The following is a 17,081-nucleotide window of genomic DNA, read 5'->3' as shown; positions in this document are numbered from 1 at the left end:
GATTTTATTACATTTTGAGAAAATGATTACAGTATGAAAATTTTAATACAATAATAATGTGATACTTATTACATTATGTGCATTTTTTACATTATGTGTGGTTATTACATTATGAGTCGCTACTGGTGACGTCGGCATACTGGATTCAGTTTCAGAGTGCATCTGATTAAATTCCATTGCCTTGTCTTATTCAGGGTAGATAATTCAGGAATAGTTTAAACCAGTAGGACCACTACATGTCAAAGTGAAGAGATCTCATTTTAAAAAGCAGGTCCTCACCTTTTTCTGTGTTTACATTGCCATGGGATTTGCACATGTCATCATTTCCTACCACAGCACAACCCTGCACTTGAGATAACAATCAGGAGTACATGGGAAAGTTGAGATATGTGTGGTCTCCATCAATGTGAGTTCCCATGCAGGGAAAAACACATAGATACATGCACACACTAAACAGAGGATTAACAGAACCGGTGACGTCCGATTGCCCTCATTTTGCCAGCAGAAGAACAGTGTGAACTAGAACTACTTCTGCATGTGAAATTAGAGATTTACAAATATGCTGCAGCAAACAAAACTGCAACTCTGAGGAAAATATTCTAGCCCATGGTTCTGTCAAGTCCTACTTTTATATCATTGCATAACAATATAGCTTCAACATTAATGGCAAAGCAAAAGAAAATGATTCTATATAGTTACAATTCACAGGTACAAACTGCTAGTTTGACTACTGCAAGAAGGTTTGCTCTAGGCTGCCATCTGTTGGTGCACATTGTATGATGCAGCACATGAGAATATTAGGCAGCAAGTGAACCGTCAGTCCTTGAATTTAACATGTTGAAAGCAGGAAAAATGGCCAGGCGAAAATATCTGAGGGACTTTTCAAATAGTGATGGCTAGACGACTATGTCAGAGCATCTCCAAAACGGCAGGCGATGTGGGGTGTTTCTGGTATGCAGTGGTTAGTAGCTAGCTCCCAAAAGTGGTGCTAGGGAGGACAACCGGCATCTGGGTCATGGGCGTGCAAGACCCATTAATGTCCATGGGGAACAAAGGCTTGTCCGTCTGGCTCAATCACACAGAAGAGCTACTGTAGCTGAGGTTGCGTAGCCACAGACTGCTCAAAGTTCCCATGTTGACCCTTATCCACTGCAGAAAGTGCCTACAATTGACGCGTGAGTGTCAGAACTGGACTATGAATCAATAGAAGATTTATGCCTAGTCTGATAAATCACGTTGTTTTTTGTTGATGAATCACGCTTCTCTGTTTGACAGTCTGATGGGCGAGTCTTAGTTTGGAGGATGCCAGGAGAACGTTACCTGCCTGACTGCATTGTGCCAACTGCCAACTGTACATTTTGGTGGAGGAGGGATAATGGTATTCGGCTGTTTCTCAGGGCTTGGGCTATATATGCTCCTTTCTTCTAGGGAAGGGAAATTTTAATGCTTCTGCAAACCAAGACATTTTGGACAATGCTTCCAACTTTGTGGGAACCATTTGGAGGAAAGAGGAAGGCCCTTTTCTGTTGCAGCATGATCAATAAAAAGTCAGGTCAATAAATACATGGTTGAATGAGTTTGGAGTGGAATAACTTGACTGGCCTGCGCAGAGCCTTAACCCCATCCAACACTGCCGTTTGCGATTCTTTGTTGCTGCATGTGTTGCTTGGCAACCTCTTTTTGCAACTACATTGCTTGGCGGAGGAATCACTGATCTATATAGAATGTCATTATATAGATCAGTGGGAGGAATAAATGTGTAATAACTTTATTTATTTTTTGCTGGTGTTAATTTTATGAATAAAATAAATATGAAAATTAATATTTTTATGGAGTAACCGTTTTATAAAAGCAATAAGCCCCTTGAAGCCGTGTTTTACAGTGAATTTAGAACAGCTAAGGGGTTTTTAGCAACGCCCCTTAGCTGTTTTAAATTCACTGCAAATCACGGCTTCGCAGGGATTATTGCTTTATTAGTGTCTATGTATTTAGAATGCGATGACATTACAGTCCCTGTTAGTGTAATGGTCAGGTGTCCCACTATAGACAAACATTAATGTATTTTGACAGTGCAACGAGACCAACTCTACGTCATTCACGCTGCTTCATAGGAGAGGGTGTTCTCTGGACAGCTCTTTTGCCGTGATTTGTTCACTGTGGCTCTCTGATTGGTGAAAATTTCTTCAGGTCGTCTACAAGTCATTTAGCACCAGGTTCTCCACAAACTTGAGGAGCAGTAAGGGGGAGAGGGGTGGCGCTCTTTCGGTCACACCTCGTCTGTCCAAGGTGCTGGAGAAAGGAAAGAAAGGAGATGGAAGGAGGAAGAGGGAAGAGAAGGGTGAGAGAAGAAAAAAAAAACAATTCTGTGTCCGCCGGTTCCCAGAACATACTCCCGCTTGGTCCTCAACCAGCTGCGAGGCCCTCACTCGCGGTGCCATGCGATGGTACTGGAGGCTTTTCTGTGGACTGAAATAAAAATAAAGATCAAAACGAAAGTAAAGTGGCAGCCCCTCACAGATGACTACAGCATTTAAACATATTTGAATTATCTTTTTTTTTTTTTTTGAAAGAGAAAATAGGCTACCCCGGTGCATCCCTAGTCATCACTCCTTCTTTTATCCTACCGGAGCTCCTCTGTGGGACTCGAGACTAGTGTGACGCTCTTTAACCCTTGTTCCACCGGCCTCTCTCCATTCCCACAGCTCTCTGCCCTGCCCTGCCCTGCCTTGCCGCCGCTATTTTATTATTTTCCTGGGGCACCAGATTATTTCATAAGTCCTAAGGGAACTCAGGTCATTAGATCTCAGTTACTCTCATTAAATCTAATGTGTCGCTTGACTCCACCCCCTATAGCTCCACCCCCTTCACTTCATTTTCTCATGGTCAATAATAATAGTTATCTGCCAATAGGGAAAATAGCGTAACTGCGGTGTGGGGGCGATGAAGGTCTCAGAACTAATTTGGCAGGCACACATTGTTGACAGACTGTCTGTGTGTGACTAGGCTTGAATTTCAGGCCTGTTTTGTGACTGGAAAGCAATACTCCCTCCTCCCATTCTACTTTCTTGCACCCTAAACATGTCTGATGTATTTCATTTCATCTTTTTCCACAGAACTAAACTCAAATCTTTTCATAGGCTACTGTGTCTACGGCATATTCCTTTGCTCTTTAGATCATTGATTAACTTGTTCTTAAGCATATTCAAGACAGAATGGAAACATTACGTGCGCAATAGGAAAATAAGTACGAGGAAATAACAATATAATACCAAGAAGAGAAGAAATATGGAAGTGCAACTCTGGGCTAATTAATAAAATACCTGCTCAACAACATGCAACCCTCCTCCCACAATCACCGGTGGTTTTTCTTTTTTCAGAAGGGTGAACGTGCAACTGTGTGTGTGTGTGTGTGTGTGTGTGTGTGTGTGTGTGTGTGTGTGTGTGTGTGTGTGTGTGTGTGTGTGTGTGTGTGTGTGTGTGTGTGTGTGAAGGCATAGGTTCACAGCGTCAGGCGGTACTTAAATATTAAAGGCTCTAGGGAAGCACTCCATTGTTTGCCCTCCATTTCAGAGAGGCAGTTGTTGTTGGTTGGTAGAGAGAGAGAGAGAGAGAGAGAGAGCAACGACAACAAAGACAGTGCCAGTGCTGCTGGGAACTTCAGGGAAACCAAGAGAAGGTGCACTCAAGTGTTAAACTACCTGACAAAGGATGTGAAGCATGAAGAAACCAAGACAGTCGGCTGTAAAATGTTAACACAAGTTGGACTTTTCGTACATTAAACATGGATGGAACTGCGAACGGTACGGAAGAACCTCAAGAGACCAACGACGTACAGAATAGACCTGAGAAAGAAGAGGACAGGTAGAACTTCCGCATGGAAATTTATGCTTAAAATAAAAATGTTATTTCTTTTTCAGACTATGCATGTGTTTCTTAAATTAAACTTGAATACAATTTAATTCTAATTAAATAAACAAATGGTTCATGCTCTGAGTCTAAACAATGAAATCACTTTGCCAAGTCATGCAAAGAAAGCGTTTTTCCATTAAATATTTCTCATAAGGTAATTGAGCATACTGTATGATCGTGGTTATGTTTTGTATTTGTTGGGGCAGCTGGTTGGGAATAAAATAGCATTTGTAAGAGGATAAAACCATACAACTTACAGATATTTTACCATAACCTGATGTGTATACAAATTTCATTGCTGCCAGCCACTAATAGTAAACAGATACATGCAGCTCAGCTTACACACTCTTTACCAGCTGACCTTGTGTATCTGACAGAGTCAAATATTGTGAGGGGGAAAATGGAATGGCCTCAAAAGACATTTATGTGGCATTTTTGCAATTATTTTTAATCATCTGGTGTCATTTTAGTAGATATATATGTGAAGTTGTTTTTATATTTTGGGGAACGTTATTTAAGTTAAAATTAAGTTAAGTACATAGTCGGCACTAAATATCTCAGGCAAACACAAAGTGATGTTTGTATCATATTGAGCTCATTGTGTAGGATCTCGGATAAGGATGGGCCCGTGTCCGAGGCTCCTGTCGAGAGTGATGTGGAGACTGTGGCACAGAACTCCAGAGACAGCCGTAAGCTGGACTGCATCGTCTGCTACAGTGCGTATAACCTGGGCGAGAGACTCCCTCGCAAACTCTACTGCGGTCACACGTTCTGCCAGGCCTGTCTGAAGCGGCTGGACACCCTCATCAATGAGCAGGTAGGACTCCAGCTACCTGAATATGCTTCATTACGATTTTCAGGAATATTTGCTTGACCTATTTCAAAGTGCAAATGTGATTCGTGTTGTCAGATACATATAACATGAGTGATGTAAAGTGTTATCTGGGTCAAATGTCAAATGTGTGTTTTTTTCTTTCACACATTTTCAGCAATGTATTCATACAAGTATATGCTTATAAATAACATGATTAAATTAAAGGTGAACGCTAAATGCAATATTAAATACTTTATCCTATCCCAATTGAATGTATTGTAGACACCTAAGCAGTGTTGGGGGAACTCATTACAAGTAACATGAGTTATTTAATCAGAATACTTTTTTCAAGTAACTAGTAAAGTAACGCATTAGGCTACTTTTAAATGTACAACAAAATATCTGAGTTACTTTTTCAAAAAGCAAGGCAAGTTACTTTGTTTTCCCATTTATGTGGAGAGAAATCGGGAGTGAATGCAAACGCGTTGTTTGCGCTGTGTAGACGTGAAGGTTATTGTGGTTCTAGACTAAATGTTAGAATGCATTTACTCATCCCACAAAAATAAAGTATTCCTCAAAATGAATAAAAACAGTAATATGCAAACTCTGAATATTATGTAAACTTGCAATAATGAATTGGTAAATATCAAAAATATACTTTATGTATTTAATCTCACTTTATTAACTAAATGTCTTTGCTTGCAATTACCGTAGTCTCGAGATGACAACACGTGACGTTCTATTCAGAGCTGTTCACATCTTCAGACTGGGAATCATGCGTTTCTGTGGCAACACTATCAAAACCTAAATAAATCCGTAGCAGGATGTACAGGCGGTCACGTGGTAAAAGTAGGAGCTCTCAGAAAATTCTCATATTACCAGCTCTACGAGGACGTGAACGCTTTTTACAAATTTAAATCTTGTCATTACGGTAATTACAACATGGCACCTCTTGTTTCAATGTTGTGTAGACAAACAGCACTGTGATTGACACGACCAATGAAATCTTTAGGATTGGATGCGGGACTGGGTTTGTGCTTCACAGACTTTAGGTGTGTTCGACTTGAAGCGGCGCTGTGCGAACTGATCAGTGTATGACATCAAAGTACCGCAAGAGCAATTAGAGAGCAGACAGCTCCATATGCTTTCGAATGGATCTCGCCGTACTTCGATGTAATACACCGATCGGTCTGAGCAGAACTTTTTGTGCCGCCACATGTTGCTCACTGCAAAACCAAATGACTTTAAGTTTCTCTCTAGACGTCATGGGTGGAGCTTGACCTAGTCCAGGTCCACCTCTGTGAATCTAATGGGTGGAGGGATATGGTTATGGACAGGGTGTGATCGGACCCTCTAGCTCCACCCGTTATGCCCAGATTACATCCAGAAATTCCACTTGAGCTTGTGCGCTCAAAAAAACAAAATGATTAGTGGTGAAATATCTTTTACACTATAATTAAAGATTTGTAATTAATTAATTGTATTAAGTCAAGACAATACAGGCATCAGGAAGGGGGTCTATTTTAATATACGTTTAAGTGTTTATCACACTATCTATTTGTATCTATAAAACCAATTACAATATGTGAAGACTTCAGATGCAAAAGCCTCTAGGTGCCATCTGAAATAGTCTTCTAAAATTAGCATTTTTATCAAGCTTGTATATTTAAGTTCAGTAATTTCACTTAAATGACAATTAATAGGTAATTTTCATTGCAATTAAAGTGAAATAACTGCACATAAACATACAAGCTTGATAAAAATGATAATTCTAGAAAAAAAATTCAGATGGCACTTATAGAGGCTTTTGCATCTTAAGTCTTCATTTATCTTTAAGGCCATTATTTCAAAAATGAGTTTTTCCCTCATGCACAGAAATCTCCACTTCAGTAGCAAATACATCACGCAGTTTTATTCCTATCTATATTCTGAAGGTTTTTACATAGGCGCTTATTAATATTGCATTGACATGCTACATTAAGATTTTCGTTCGCAGCTAATTTAATTAACGTGAACATTTTTAATATTGACAAAACTACTTATGAAGTTCATACATTCACAAAGTAATTTTGAGTCTCTTCCTCGTAGATGTGGATCCCCTGTCCACAGTGCAGACAGAGCACTCCTCTACCTCGCGGAGGCACCACTGGACTAGACCTAGACCTGGCAGCATTTCTGGGTGTTAAAGCTGAAGTGGAAAACCAGCGAACCTACAGCCAGAAAGCTCCGCTGGAGACCAAAACCTCCTTTGTAAAGCAGCCAATCATAGACCAACCCCCTTCAGCCTGGGCCAACACGGCCCTGACAGAGCCCCGTTTCCGCAGAAGCCATTGCTGTAGGCACTGCCTGCTCTGCTGCTGGTGGTGCTAGATTCATCTTCACACTCCTATCAATCTCTTTCTGCTTATGGATGGTGCATAGACTGAACTCCATGACCCGTGAGATTACAAAATGTCTTGAGCAGAATTATTATTATGTTTTTTACAATGGATATCCCACTGTCCAGAAATTACAGATTCCCTTACAAAATTGCCTGGGACAATAAAATGCAATTTATTCAGGTACCAAATGGATCAGTAATATAGCAAATTCTGCAAAACTCAGTGTGGACTTGTGTTCAAAATGGAACAGGATGTATGGACATACTTTTAATATGATAAAGATGGAAGAATGGACAGACTGGATTTCAGATCTTAGACAATCCAAGAGAACAACAGATGATTGTTACAACACAACTCAAACTATGGGAAACATTTGTTTGTATTCATGATTTGATTGAATCAACCTGTCAATCAGCTTCTAGATTAAATATCTCCTGTGTTGTTTTCCAGCTCTTTAAAAACTAAACTTAAAAAATAAAAGCCAGTATAACAAAAATTTAAAATGAAAATATATCAAGAGGAAGAGAATCTCATTCTGCCATCCAGAGTTTGAAGGTTCGATCATAAGAGCAGGTTGCAATGAGCTGTCCGTCAGGTGAAAGGTCCAATCCCATGACCTTCCCCTCATGCCCCGCCAGAGTCTTCAGAGGTGACCAGCCAGGATGGGTCCACACTTTTGCTGTGTTGTCATATGCACCAGTCAGCAAATAATGGCCATCGTTAGCTAAAAACGAAGAGACTCTGTTAATATTAACACTCCAAAAATGTTACAAATTCAATCGAGGTGAATAAAGACTCATTCACTACACAGAAGGTAGACCTATAAGGAAAGATAAAAGATTTGTTCACCCAAAACCTGTAAAGCTAAAAAAAATATTCACAGTGCTTTTTCATTTTGGTGACTGAGGATGCCGACAAGAGGGGTGAGTAAATTAAAATGTTTTATTTGCGAGTGAATCATCCCTAAATTACTAAAAATCTCCTTTTGACGAATACTTACGTTGGAACTTGACTGAGGACACCAGGTTCTGATGGGCAGGGATTGTGTACATACACCTCCTCTGACGAAGGTCCCACACTTTACAGGTGTTATCGCCACTTCCTGTTGCCGCATGAAAGCTACACAAGGAAGATTTCAGGGTTAATTATCAAATTAAGATCTAATAACAGTAAACCGTTTTAGCAAATCTTCAAAGTATGTTTTCTGTTTTTCTCACCCATTTGGTGAGAAATTGAGGCTGTAGATCTCTTTGAGGTGGCCCTCCAGGAACATGATGCAGCGACCAGTCCGCAGGTCCCAGACACGGGCAAATGAATCCAAACCACTGTAACATTGACAAATGAAAAGAATACAACAATGAGCTCCATAGCCAAATGTAATGCATTCTATTCAATCAATAAAACGCAGGTTTGATAATCACAACATGAAGTGTAAGCCTAATTGGTCCGGGCTCTGGTAAAGCAAATATTGCAAGTGTGAGGAACACACTTCTTTTTTTTTTTTTTGGGGGCCTTAAACCATATATGCTTTGAGTCATGAGCATTAAAGTAGCCTGTTCCTTTACATAAACAGTGGAGTGCCTCAGGGTTCAGTGCGAGGCCCTTACCCAGTTCCGGCCAGAGAGCCGTCTGGGTGGAAGTGCAGGTCATGGACACCTTTACTGTGACCCTCCTGATGCAGAATTTCTTCTTGGACCTCAAGATCCCAAAGTCGCCATGAGTTATCATAGCTTTAAGAAAAACAAAATATGCCAATTCTGTTAAATATATGACAAAAGATATAGCCCAACAGCAATATTCACACCTCTAGTTTGCTTTTACGTAATAAAAAAACACATTCAAAATGAAAAAAAGAAAAATCATACCAAGTTGTGCCCAAAAACCGTCCAGAGGGATGCCAGGCCACCTGAGCCACCCTCATAGAGTGCCCCTCAATGTCTGCTATTGGCTCATCACTACAGATATATGTACAGGTGAATGTTACAAAGATTTACTCCAGAAACTGAGACAGAAAATGCAGGTAATACTAATAATACACACCTGTCTAAACTCCACAGCTTAACAGATCCATCGGCAGCACAGGAGGCCATATTGACATCCGACTCCTCAAGTGTGAGTGTGGCTTGAGGGTGAAAGCTAATCGCTCCCACGTTGGTAATGTGACCTGAGAAAGAAGAGTTCACCATCAATTAATCCAATGCATTGTAAGAGGGAAATGAAAAGGTACGACAACGACAGACTTCAAGAAAAAAAAACACTACAGAGCATATTTGTTATATTTACCTCTTAATGTGCGAATTAGCGTACAATCTGGGACTTTCCACAACTTACACAAGCCACTCCTACAACAAAGACAAAGACATCCTTGGTACAAAAATATTCCTTTCGTAAATAATTTATTAATCCTGAGAATTTTTTTCACATTTCTCTCGAACTAATCCTTCAAAAGATGGTATGGCCCACAACCTGCCTGTCTGCCGATTTAGTTAATAGAAGTTAGCTGTTAGAAGTTAGTAAGCAAAAACTCGTTTATTTTATAAAACATCAAAACTATAACTATAGGAAGGTAGGTTGTTCTAAGCATTTTGGAGAAGTTGCCACAGTTCTTCTATGGCTTTCTCAGTCTCTTAATGTAATTTAAGGAGTTGTGTATGTGCTACATCTTCCTGTTGTAGGACTCCATACAAAAATCTCATTGGATTATACTGGAGTATACAATATTTGTGAAAATCTAGAAGTATAAATTGATGCTTCCTAAAAACTGTTAAAATATATTTTATATAAAACATCTAAATAACCTTCTAAAAAATATTTTTTTGTGAAGAACACATTAAAAAATAAAATATATAACAGACAGTTAATAAAGAAAAAACGCATACCATGACGCAGTCACCAGCAGCTTAGAGTTGGGGCTAAACTGGCAGTGAGATATTGGACGGTCATCACCAATTTGACTGCAGAAGTTATTCACATTCTAAATAAAACAAAACAATTTTAATCATTCTATACAGCATTAAAATAGACAGGCTTTAGTATGTGTTGTAGTTTTCTGTGTCTTTTTCCACTTGGTATGCTGTCGTACCCGGAGGTTCTTGTGAAGCTCTTGTTGTTTAACTGTTCTTGTAGACTCTGGAATCTCTTTTTGGGCCCTTGCGGCATCTAACCTTTGCACTGCTCTGGAGAAACAAACAAAATCAATTTAAAATGTTTAAAATACACAATGACATTTGGTTGCATTTTATTTATATTGTTAGATGTTACTGTAAAATATCATCGATCCCGTGTTTACCTGGGCAGTGAATACTTGGCTAGCCAAAGACGTGCCTCCTTCAGAGATGAAGGTCCTTCATGGTACCATGTCTGCTGATACTGCGCAAAACACATGCATAGATAAATCACCTTCCATTTGACATTCAAATCTTTTATAGTCTTGAAACTGTAATGTTCCTACCTCATCTTGAGCACGTTTTGATTTTTCATCATCTTTCTTTGATTTCTTCAAGGCATCAGGACCAACTACTGAGAGAACGTTCCTCAATCTGAGGAAAATAATAGAAACGCCTAAAAAAACATGAACTCCAAATAAAACTGGATTTTCAGGCATGACTGTAAGTACGGATGTTAAAAGTGATTTCAAGTTGTTTCTTCTGTCATTTTAAACATGGTGTATGTATATGAAAAAAAAAAAAACGTGCAGTAGTAGCGCACTAAAGTCCGAAAGTTTGAGGTCAGTATGATTGTCAAAAAAAATTATTAATACTTTTATTCAGCAAGGATGAATGAAATTGATCCAAAGTGACAGTAAAGACATTTATAATGTTACAAAAATGTATCATGGTTTCCACAAAAATATTAAGCAGCACAACTGTGAAAAAAGTGTGATGATTAAAAAAAATCATGCTCACTGAAGACTAGAGTAATGTTGCTGAAAATTTTTCACAGGAATAAATGGCATCCTAAAATATCATTTATATTCAATTGTAATCATATTTAAAAATATTATTGTTTTTACTGTATTTTGATCAAGACATGAAGTATTTGTAAACATAAGTGACATATTAATGACAATTAATTTCTCCAAATAGCGAACATTCCCCATTAAGACGCGGTCACACTAGACTTTGAGCATGCAAAATTTCTTCAGACACTGTAACGATCGTGATATGACGTGACGCTATTTTGTTTTTTTATAAACGTGAATTCAACATTTAACAAATAGTAATAAATTCAAAATGTAAAAATATACAATTTACTCGACTTAAATGCAAAAATGATTATTTTTTAATTCAGCCAAGAGGTCACGCAATGATATACCGATTTTCTACTTCAAGTGATGCGAATTTGCAGGTCAGAGTTTACCAAACTTTAACTTAGGAATGCAGCAAAAAGCAGAACTTTACACATGAGCATGCGCTTGCGGTCTGACACATTCACATACGTATGAATGGAAGTCAATGGAACGAAAAGTGTAGTGTGACTGACCACCCCTTATGTTGTTTTATGCAAACGACATGCAAAATGGCTAATCACCACTTTTTTTGATTGTATGTCAGATAATGTCTGGTCTTCCTGTCTAAGAGGGAAGTTCTTAGCAAGAAAAAGAAGCAGAGCTTTATACTAAAGTCACCCACCTCTCTCGTCTGTCAGCAGGCCCCTCCCCGAACAGCGTGATTGGCTCGCCAAGAGCTCGGAGGCAGGCCTTGACCTCCACATCATCAGTGGAGACTGTGATTTGTCTGGCTCTTTTTCTGCGCTCAAACTCTGCCAGCACTTCAGCCTGACGCTCACTCACGCGCTCCTCCATCTCCATGGACTCACCTGAGGAGAGAAAAATAAAATCACACTACTAAAGAGCAAACAAACGTCACTTCCCGTCAAATAATAACCTTGTAAAGCTAAAAATAAAATAAGTCAGATTTGTTTTTTTAAACGGAACCTACAGACAAAACATAAAAGAGAACCTAACATTTTTTTTTGCATATGTGTTTTATGTTCTGTATTATGTTTGATAGATCAGGCTTTTATTGCTCATATCTTATGATATAATGAAACCAGAGCTCACACTTGAGGAAAAAAACAAAAAAACATTCATTTATAGGCCCAAACTGAGGAAAAATATGCAATTTGGTGCAGTTGATGATATTTATATAATGGACAAAAAGTAAAATTAAATTCTGATAGCTTGTATTGTAAATCAAAGAGATCTTTATAAAAGTACAGCAGACTACTTGCAAAAAGTCCATATAAATATCAGTCGTCAGACTATATCTCCCAATAATATGTCTTAGTAAGATGAAATTTAAGTCTTAAGTTTTATTTGTGGGGGACAAAACATATAAAGCAGCCCAAGACCATGTTGATGGAGAGATGAGCAAATAATTATACCTCAGATTTGATACTCGCATTTAAAAATTATTTTTCTAAAACATGAAGTATACATAATCAAGTAAACTTAAGGTGCTTTAGTCCAGTAAATGTTCCTTTTGAAATTATAATATAAAGACATGACTTGAAAGTGGACATTTTAGAATTACACTAAAAGACCTTTAGCCTACATGATAAAAAAAAAGAAGTATTAACTATCAATCACAGGGAAATGCATGTAGTCGAAGGTGTACAAATGTTTTGATCATGTTGATTAATTAGAGGCCTTGGAAATGTATGCATCATATATTATTCAGTTGGCTTTACAGGGTTAAAACACTTGGACAAAATTTAATTTCAAGATTTTAGTGGTTTGAGGGTTGGGTTCGACTTCTATTGTCCAAACACTAACATTCGTAATCCAGAACAGAGCTGCTTTGAAACATCAATCTTACCACTGGAAATATTAATATGTCCAGAATCAATCCCAGCTTTAACAGCATCTTTGGTAGACGTTCCATCACGACTAAGACGACTAAGACGCTCCTTCTCCTTTTCTTCAAGGCTTCCATAGAAGATTCTGGCCCTTTTCACAACTGGTAATGTTATTTCGTCTTCATCCGACATTGTTCCAAATATTTGTCTGGCAATCACAGAAAATCTGAAACACAGGCATAATTATTGAGACACCATAATGTATTACACATAGGATATGGACAATACTACGTCATACCAACTAACCTAACCTTTACCTTGGTTGCTGACAACTTCAATATCATCAAATATTATAATTAAATAGGTGATTGTCGGAATACACATACTCAACAAAAGATAGGACATATTATGTATTATTTTAAGGCTGAATAACTTATACTCCTAAACTAGCAAAAACCTTCTGTGGTATTACTGTGATATTCTTTGAAGTACCGTGTAAAAACCATTGTATTTAAATACAGCATTAATCATTAAGTAACATAACCCTATGATATACGATCACTGTACCACAGAACTTTTTTGCAGGGTGTTCAGAGAACTAAACTATTTTCACCTAAAACTTGAGAAGTTATTGAAAAATAAACACATCCAGCTTAACCAGCTTTTCACTCACCCTTTATGCTATCACAAACGCACAAATAGTGTCCTTTAAAAACTGTTTGTTTTTATGAAATCTAATGTGTACTGTCTTCAAACACGACCACACGACGCTGGCTATCCGGCGCACAGTGTTTCCGTCATATCCGCCTGTTTGACTCGTTACCATAAACCAACAGTGACATCTAGCGACCGATATGTGTCAGACCGCAGTGTGTGGTGTTTTCTGTAGTACTAGTCTTCATGCGTTTTTACTCCAGTGAATATTTAGCATGGTGTGCTTATTTAAAGACAGTTTTTGTAATTGACACGTAATTTGTTTTAAAGTCTTGACGGTCAAAAGGCTTTTAAAAATGTTCACCCTTATATTACCCATGAGAAAATGCAGTTCAGTGAACACATTAGATTAAATCAATAAGCATAACCTGCCATCTGATACCTTATTGTGGGCTTATCAACTATATGTAAACAGTAAAAAAATAAAACACTAAATAGATATACCAAAAAAAAAGTCCACATCCCCATCATCGTTCCACGGATTTTTTTTCTGTCATGCGCTTTAACTACATTTCCCATGATACCCTTCTGAACATCCTATGAAATCAAGCGAGTGTGATTGCGGTAAGTGGTGTGATGTGGAAAAAGTCCTATATTTCAGTTTGAATTGTTTCTCGTTGATCTGTCACGTTCACTAAAGTTAACAACAATCTTCATGGTTCGTTATCCTGCTGTCTGTGGCTGTATTAAGACAAAGCTCTGGTCTAATTAGCATGTAGCTGCTAAACAAGAACGTTATGTGTCTGCTGCAGGAGTCGATTCACTGAATTAACATTATATGCAATTTTCAACGATGTTAAACGTCAAATCATAATATTTATTCAAGTATGTATTATGTATACAAATGTCAATCTCGGAAACATCGGCTTAGTGATAGTAATTTCCACAAAACATGTCAACAAAGAGTTGAGAATAATATATGTATTGTGTGTGTGTGTTTCCAGGACTCAAACACATAAAATATTATCCACAATAACTCAATATCAGTGTATGTTTCCAGGCAACGACAAACCGGTGATGTGAAGATGCTGCGCAGGAAACCCACGCGCCTTGAGCTCAAGCTGGATGACACGGAGGAGTTTGAAAGTGTGAAGAAAGAACTGGAGGTAAAAATCTTAATGATCATCCAGTAACTTAAATTAGGGCTTGTCTGTATCCGTGTGCTTTCTATACAAATGACTGTACTGTACATAAAAGTACATTGAAACAACCAAGAGATAAATTCGTTTCACATCAAAGTCAAGCAACAATTATTTAAATAGCCCTTTGTACAACACCAATTGTTTCAGAGCAGGTTCACATTAATAAACAGGAAAATAACAGTATTTGTGTAAATCATGAATTGAAACGAATTTGATTTCAGCTCCACAGAACACAAGAGTGTTCTTATTCAGCTCAAAAACTGTCAAAGTTCATCATTTTCATGTCAGTTGAAGTCAGTTCGATATTGATTCAATTCAGTTCAGAAATGGTGTAGATTTTGCAAAGTTATCGTCATTATCCGGCTCAATTCAGTAGAATGTTCTTCTCATCCGATGTCAGTAGTTAAATCAGAGGTATTGCTGAATATTGACCTGGTTTCACAAACAGGGCTCAGATTAAGCTTTAGTTCAATTAGGGCATTTACGTAGCTTTTTATAACCGTGCCTTAGGAGAAAAAACATTAATGGTGTTCATTTTGAGACAAAACAGTGCAAGTTGCTTTCATTTAAAACAACTCAAGCATGCATTTTAGTCTGGGACTAGTCTTAAGCCTTGTCTGTAAAACCGGGGGATTGTCTTTTAAACCTCAACTGACCAAGCCAAAGGTGACAGTGGTGAAAAAAAAAAAAGCATTAGGAGAAACCACAGGGAGCCAGTCCCCCTCTGGCCTAAATGAACTGAATATACTTTTGACAAGTGTTTAAAATCATGTACTATAAAAATCTAGTTTATTCTACATAGGACATAGCATTCAAATGGTGTTTATTACCTTCATAACCCTTTTATTTAAAAAAGCCTTCAGCTGCAGAATAAATTAACCATGGGTAACAAAAAAACGCCTGTCAGTTTCTACAATGGCATCCAGTATCCAAAAAAAAAAAAATCTCCAACGTAAAACATTTTTATTTAAAGGTAGGGTAGGCAATTTTCGGAAAGGCTAGCAATAGAGTTATCTTTGAAAACATAATATCCAACCCTCCTTTCAGAGCGTCTCCAAAACACATGAACGTGTAACAGCAGGGAGCAAACGAAAGCGTAAAAAAAAAGCTTGTTTTGGTTCAGGAGGAACTGTAAAAGGCGGCTGCTGTTTCGGTTGTGGTGCTCGGTGACTGACGCACGTCTAACTCTGCATAGCATGAAACGTGCTGTGATGTCTGTGAGTGGATGTATGGAAATACATACGTTGACAGGCCGGAAGGACATTGTATCATTGCATTCGGACAGAATACAATAATTGGTCGGACATTTTATGGTCCTACGCCTTTCACAGACCATATATATATATATACACATTTAGACCACTTAACTGAGTGATTACTGTCAGGATGTGAAGAGACTTTCAACCAGCATAACAAAAAATGTTTCTGGAACAAATCGCCTACCATAATTTAACTCACCAGATCGATAATCGTATCCCAACCATCCTTGCTGGAACAAACAGGTTATACAGGCATGGTCAAGTGTAGAGAAAGATTAATCTTGCTTTTCTGATCTCTCCACGTCTTTCCAGAGCCGGAAGAAACAGAGGGATGAGGTGGATGTAGTTGGTGTAGCCACATCCAGTGAGATGAGCGGTGCATCAGGTGGCGGCGCGGACGGGAAAACCAGGGAGCAGATGATCCACGAGCGAATCGGATACAAACCCCACCCAAAGCCTAACACATTACCATCACTTTTTGGAAACCTTCAGTTTTGACAATTTGCAAACCTGAAAAATGGACTATAAGGTCTTGAGAATCTGCAAACACACTCACACACATTGTTTTAATCTTGCCAGACCTGAAATGGACTGAAAGCACATGCATTTTGGGTTTGGTTAACTGTGTTTGTGACAAACAGGACTATTTTTCTGAGTAAATAAAGTCTGCTAGTTGAATGGAGAAACTGGTATCTTTTCACGTCTTTTATTAGACATTTCACAAGTGAGCGGGAAATAAAAACAGGTCGGTTTATAAATGAGGTGGTCACACAACAATTATCTTTGAAATCATTTAATATTTATTCATCATTTACTTCATGATTACAGTACTGTGTATATTTCAAACTCTACAGACATGACTGAAGTGTAAACAGCCTAAGAAATGTTAACACTGCCACAGCACTGGAAACAACGTTTAATCCTTCTACCCTTAAGCTTGTAGTTTTTCCCCATCTAAGACAATGCAAACTTATTTTGTTATTAAAATACATTTGCAATAGGACTAAGCCCAGATAGTCAAATCTACAGAGTGGCACCTGCTGCAAAAATATGATGTGAATAT

The 17,081-nt window shown here is 38.2% G+C and overlaps 3 protein-coding genes across 4 annotated transcripts; 2 read left to right on the top strand and 1 right to left on the bottom strand.

Moving 5' to 3' along the window:
• Nucleotides 1-3,368: 3,368 nt before the first annotated feature.
• Nucleotides 3,369-7,592, top strand: rnf224 (ring finger protein 224). Its single transcript, XM_079606924.1, has 3 exons — nucleotides 3,369-3,861; nucleotides 4,516-4,726; nucleotides 6,812-7,592. The coding sequence occupies exons 1-3, from the start codon at nucleotides 3,782-3,784 to the stop codon at nucleotides 7,091-7,093; spliced, it is 573 nt and encodes a 190-aa protein (XP_079463050.1). The 5' UTR covers nucleotides 3,369-3,781; the 3' UTR covers nucleotides 7,094-7,592.
• On the bottom strand, nucleotides 7,084-13,834 carry prpf4 (pre-mRNA splicing tri-snRNP complex factor PRPF4). The gene is made up of 14 exons (XM_079606923.1): nucleotides 13,577-13,834; nucleotides 12,924-13,129; nucleotides 11,736-11,922; nucleotides 10,556-10,643; nucleotides 10,394-10,473; nucleotides 10,187-10,280; nucleotides 9,984-10,078; nucleotides 9,388-9,446; nucleotides 9,145-9,268; nucleotides 8,970-9,059; nucleotides 8,712-8,834; nucleotides 8,322-8,429; nucleotides 8,105-8,223; nucleotides 7,084-7,828 (listed from the first exon to the last, which is right to left on the bottom strand). The coding sequence occupies exons 2-14, from the start codon at nucleotides 13,093-13,095 to the stop codon at nucleotides 7,635-7,637; spliced, it is 1,533 nt and encodes a 510-aa protein (XP_079463049.1). The 5' UTR covers nucleotides 13,096-13,129; nucleotides 13,577-13,834; the 3' UTR covers nucleotides 7,084-7,634.
• cdc26 (cell division cycle 26 homolog) lies at nucleotides 13,758-16,818 on the top strand. 2 transcript variants are annotated; one of them, XM_079606928.1, is made up of 3 exons: nucleotides 13,758-14,181; nucleotides 14,618-14,723; nucleotides 16,331-16,818. In XM_079606928.1, exons 2-3 carry the CDS (start codon nucleotides 14,643-14,645, stop codon nucleotides 16,514-16,516), a joined length of 267 nt encoding a protein of 88 aa, XP_079463054.1. In that variant the 5' UTR covers nucleotides 13,758-14,181; nucleotides 14,618-14,642; the 3' UTR covers nucleotides 16,517-16,818. The 2 variants fall into 2 exon arrangements, with proteins under 2 accessions (XP_079463054.1, XP_079463055.1); XM_079606929.1 differs by having other exon boundaries at nucleotides 14,148-14,182; nucleotides 14,629-14,723; nucleotides 16,331-16,664.
• Nucleotides 16,819-17,081: the final 263 nt, after the last annotated feature.

The sequence above is a fragment of the Phoxinus phoxinus genome (assembly GCF_949152265.1).
Source record: "Phoxinus phoxinus genome assembly, chromosome: 3".
NCBI lineage: Eukaryota > Metazoa > Chordata > Actinopteri > Cypriniformes > Leuciscidae > Phoxinus > Phoxinus phoxinus.
This window is presented reverse-complemented; position numbering and strand designations above follow the sequence as displayed.

What these genes read in the sequence shown, in the direction of transcription:
- prpf4 (XM_079606923.1), bottom strand. Translation starts at nt 13,095, where the DNA reads ATGTCGGATGAAGACGAAATAACATTACCAGTTGTGAAAAGGGCCAGA. An exon ending in CAAAACGTGCTCAAGATGAG is followed by an intron (nt 10,474 to 10,555) that starts GTAGGAACATTA and finishes TGTTTTGCGCAG; the next exon opens with TATCAGCAGACATGGTACCA. An exon ending in GCTAATTCGCACATTAAGAG is followed by an intron (nt 9,269 to 9,387) that starts GTAAATATAACA and finishes CTTCTTTCTCAG; the next exon opens with GTCACATTACCAACGTGGGA.
- rnf224 (XM_079606924.1), top strand. Translation starts at nt 3,782, where the DNA reads ATGGATGGAACTGCGAACGGTACGGAAGAACCTCAAGAGACCAACGAC. An exon ending in CCTGAGAAAGAAGAGGACAG is followed by an intron (nt 3,862 to 4,515) that starts GTAGAACTTCCG and finishes CTCATTGTGTAG; the next exon opens with GATCTCGGATAAGGATGGGC. An exon ending in ACACCCTCATCAATGAGCAG is followed by an intron (nt 4,727 to 6,811) that starts GTAGGACTCCAG and finishes TCTTCCTCGTAG; the next exon opens with ATGTGGATCCCCTGTCCACA.
- cdc26 (XM_079606928.1), top strand. Translation starts at nt 14,643, where the DNA reads ATGCTGCGCAGGAAACCCACGCGCCTTGAGCTCAAGCTGGATGACACG. An exon ending in GTGTGAAGAAAGAACTGGAG is followed by an intron (nt 14,724 to 16,330) that starts GTAAAAATCTTA and finishes ACGTCTTTCCAG; the next exon opens with AGCCGGAAGAAACAGAGGGA.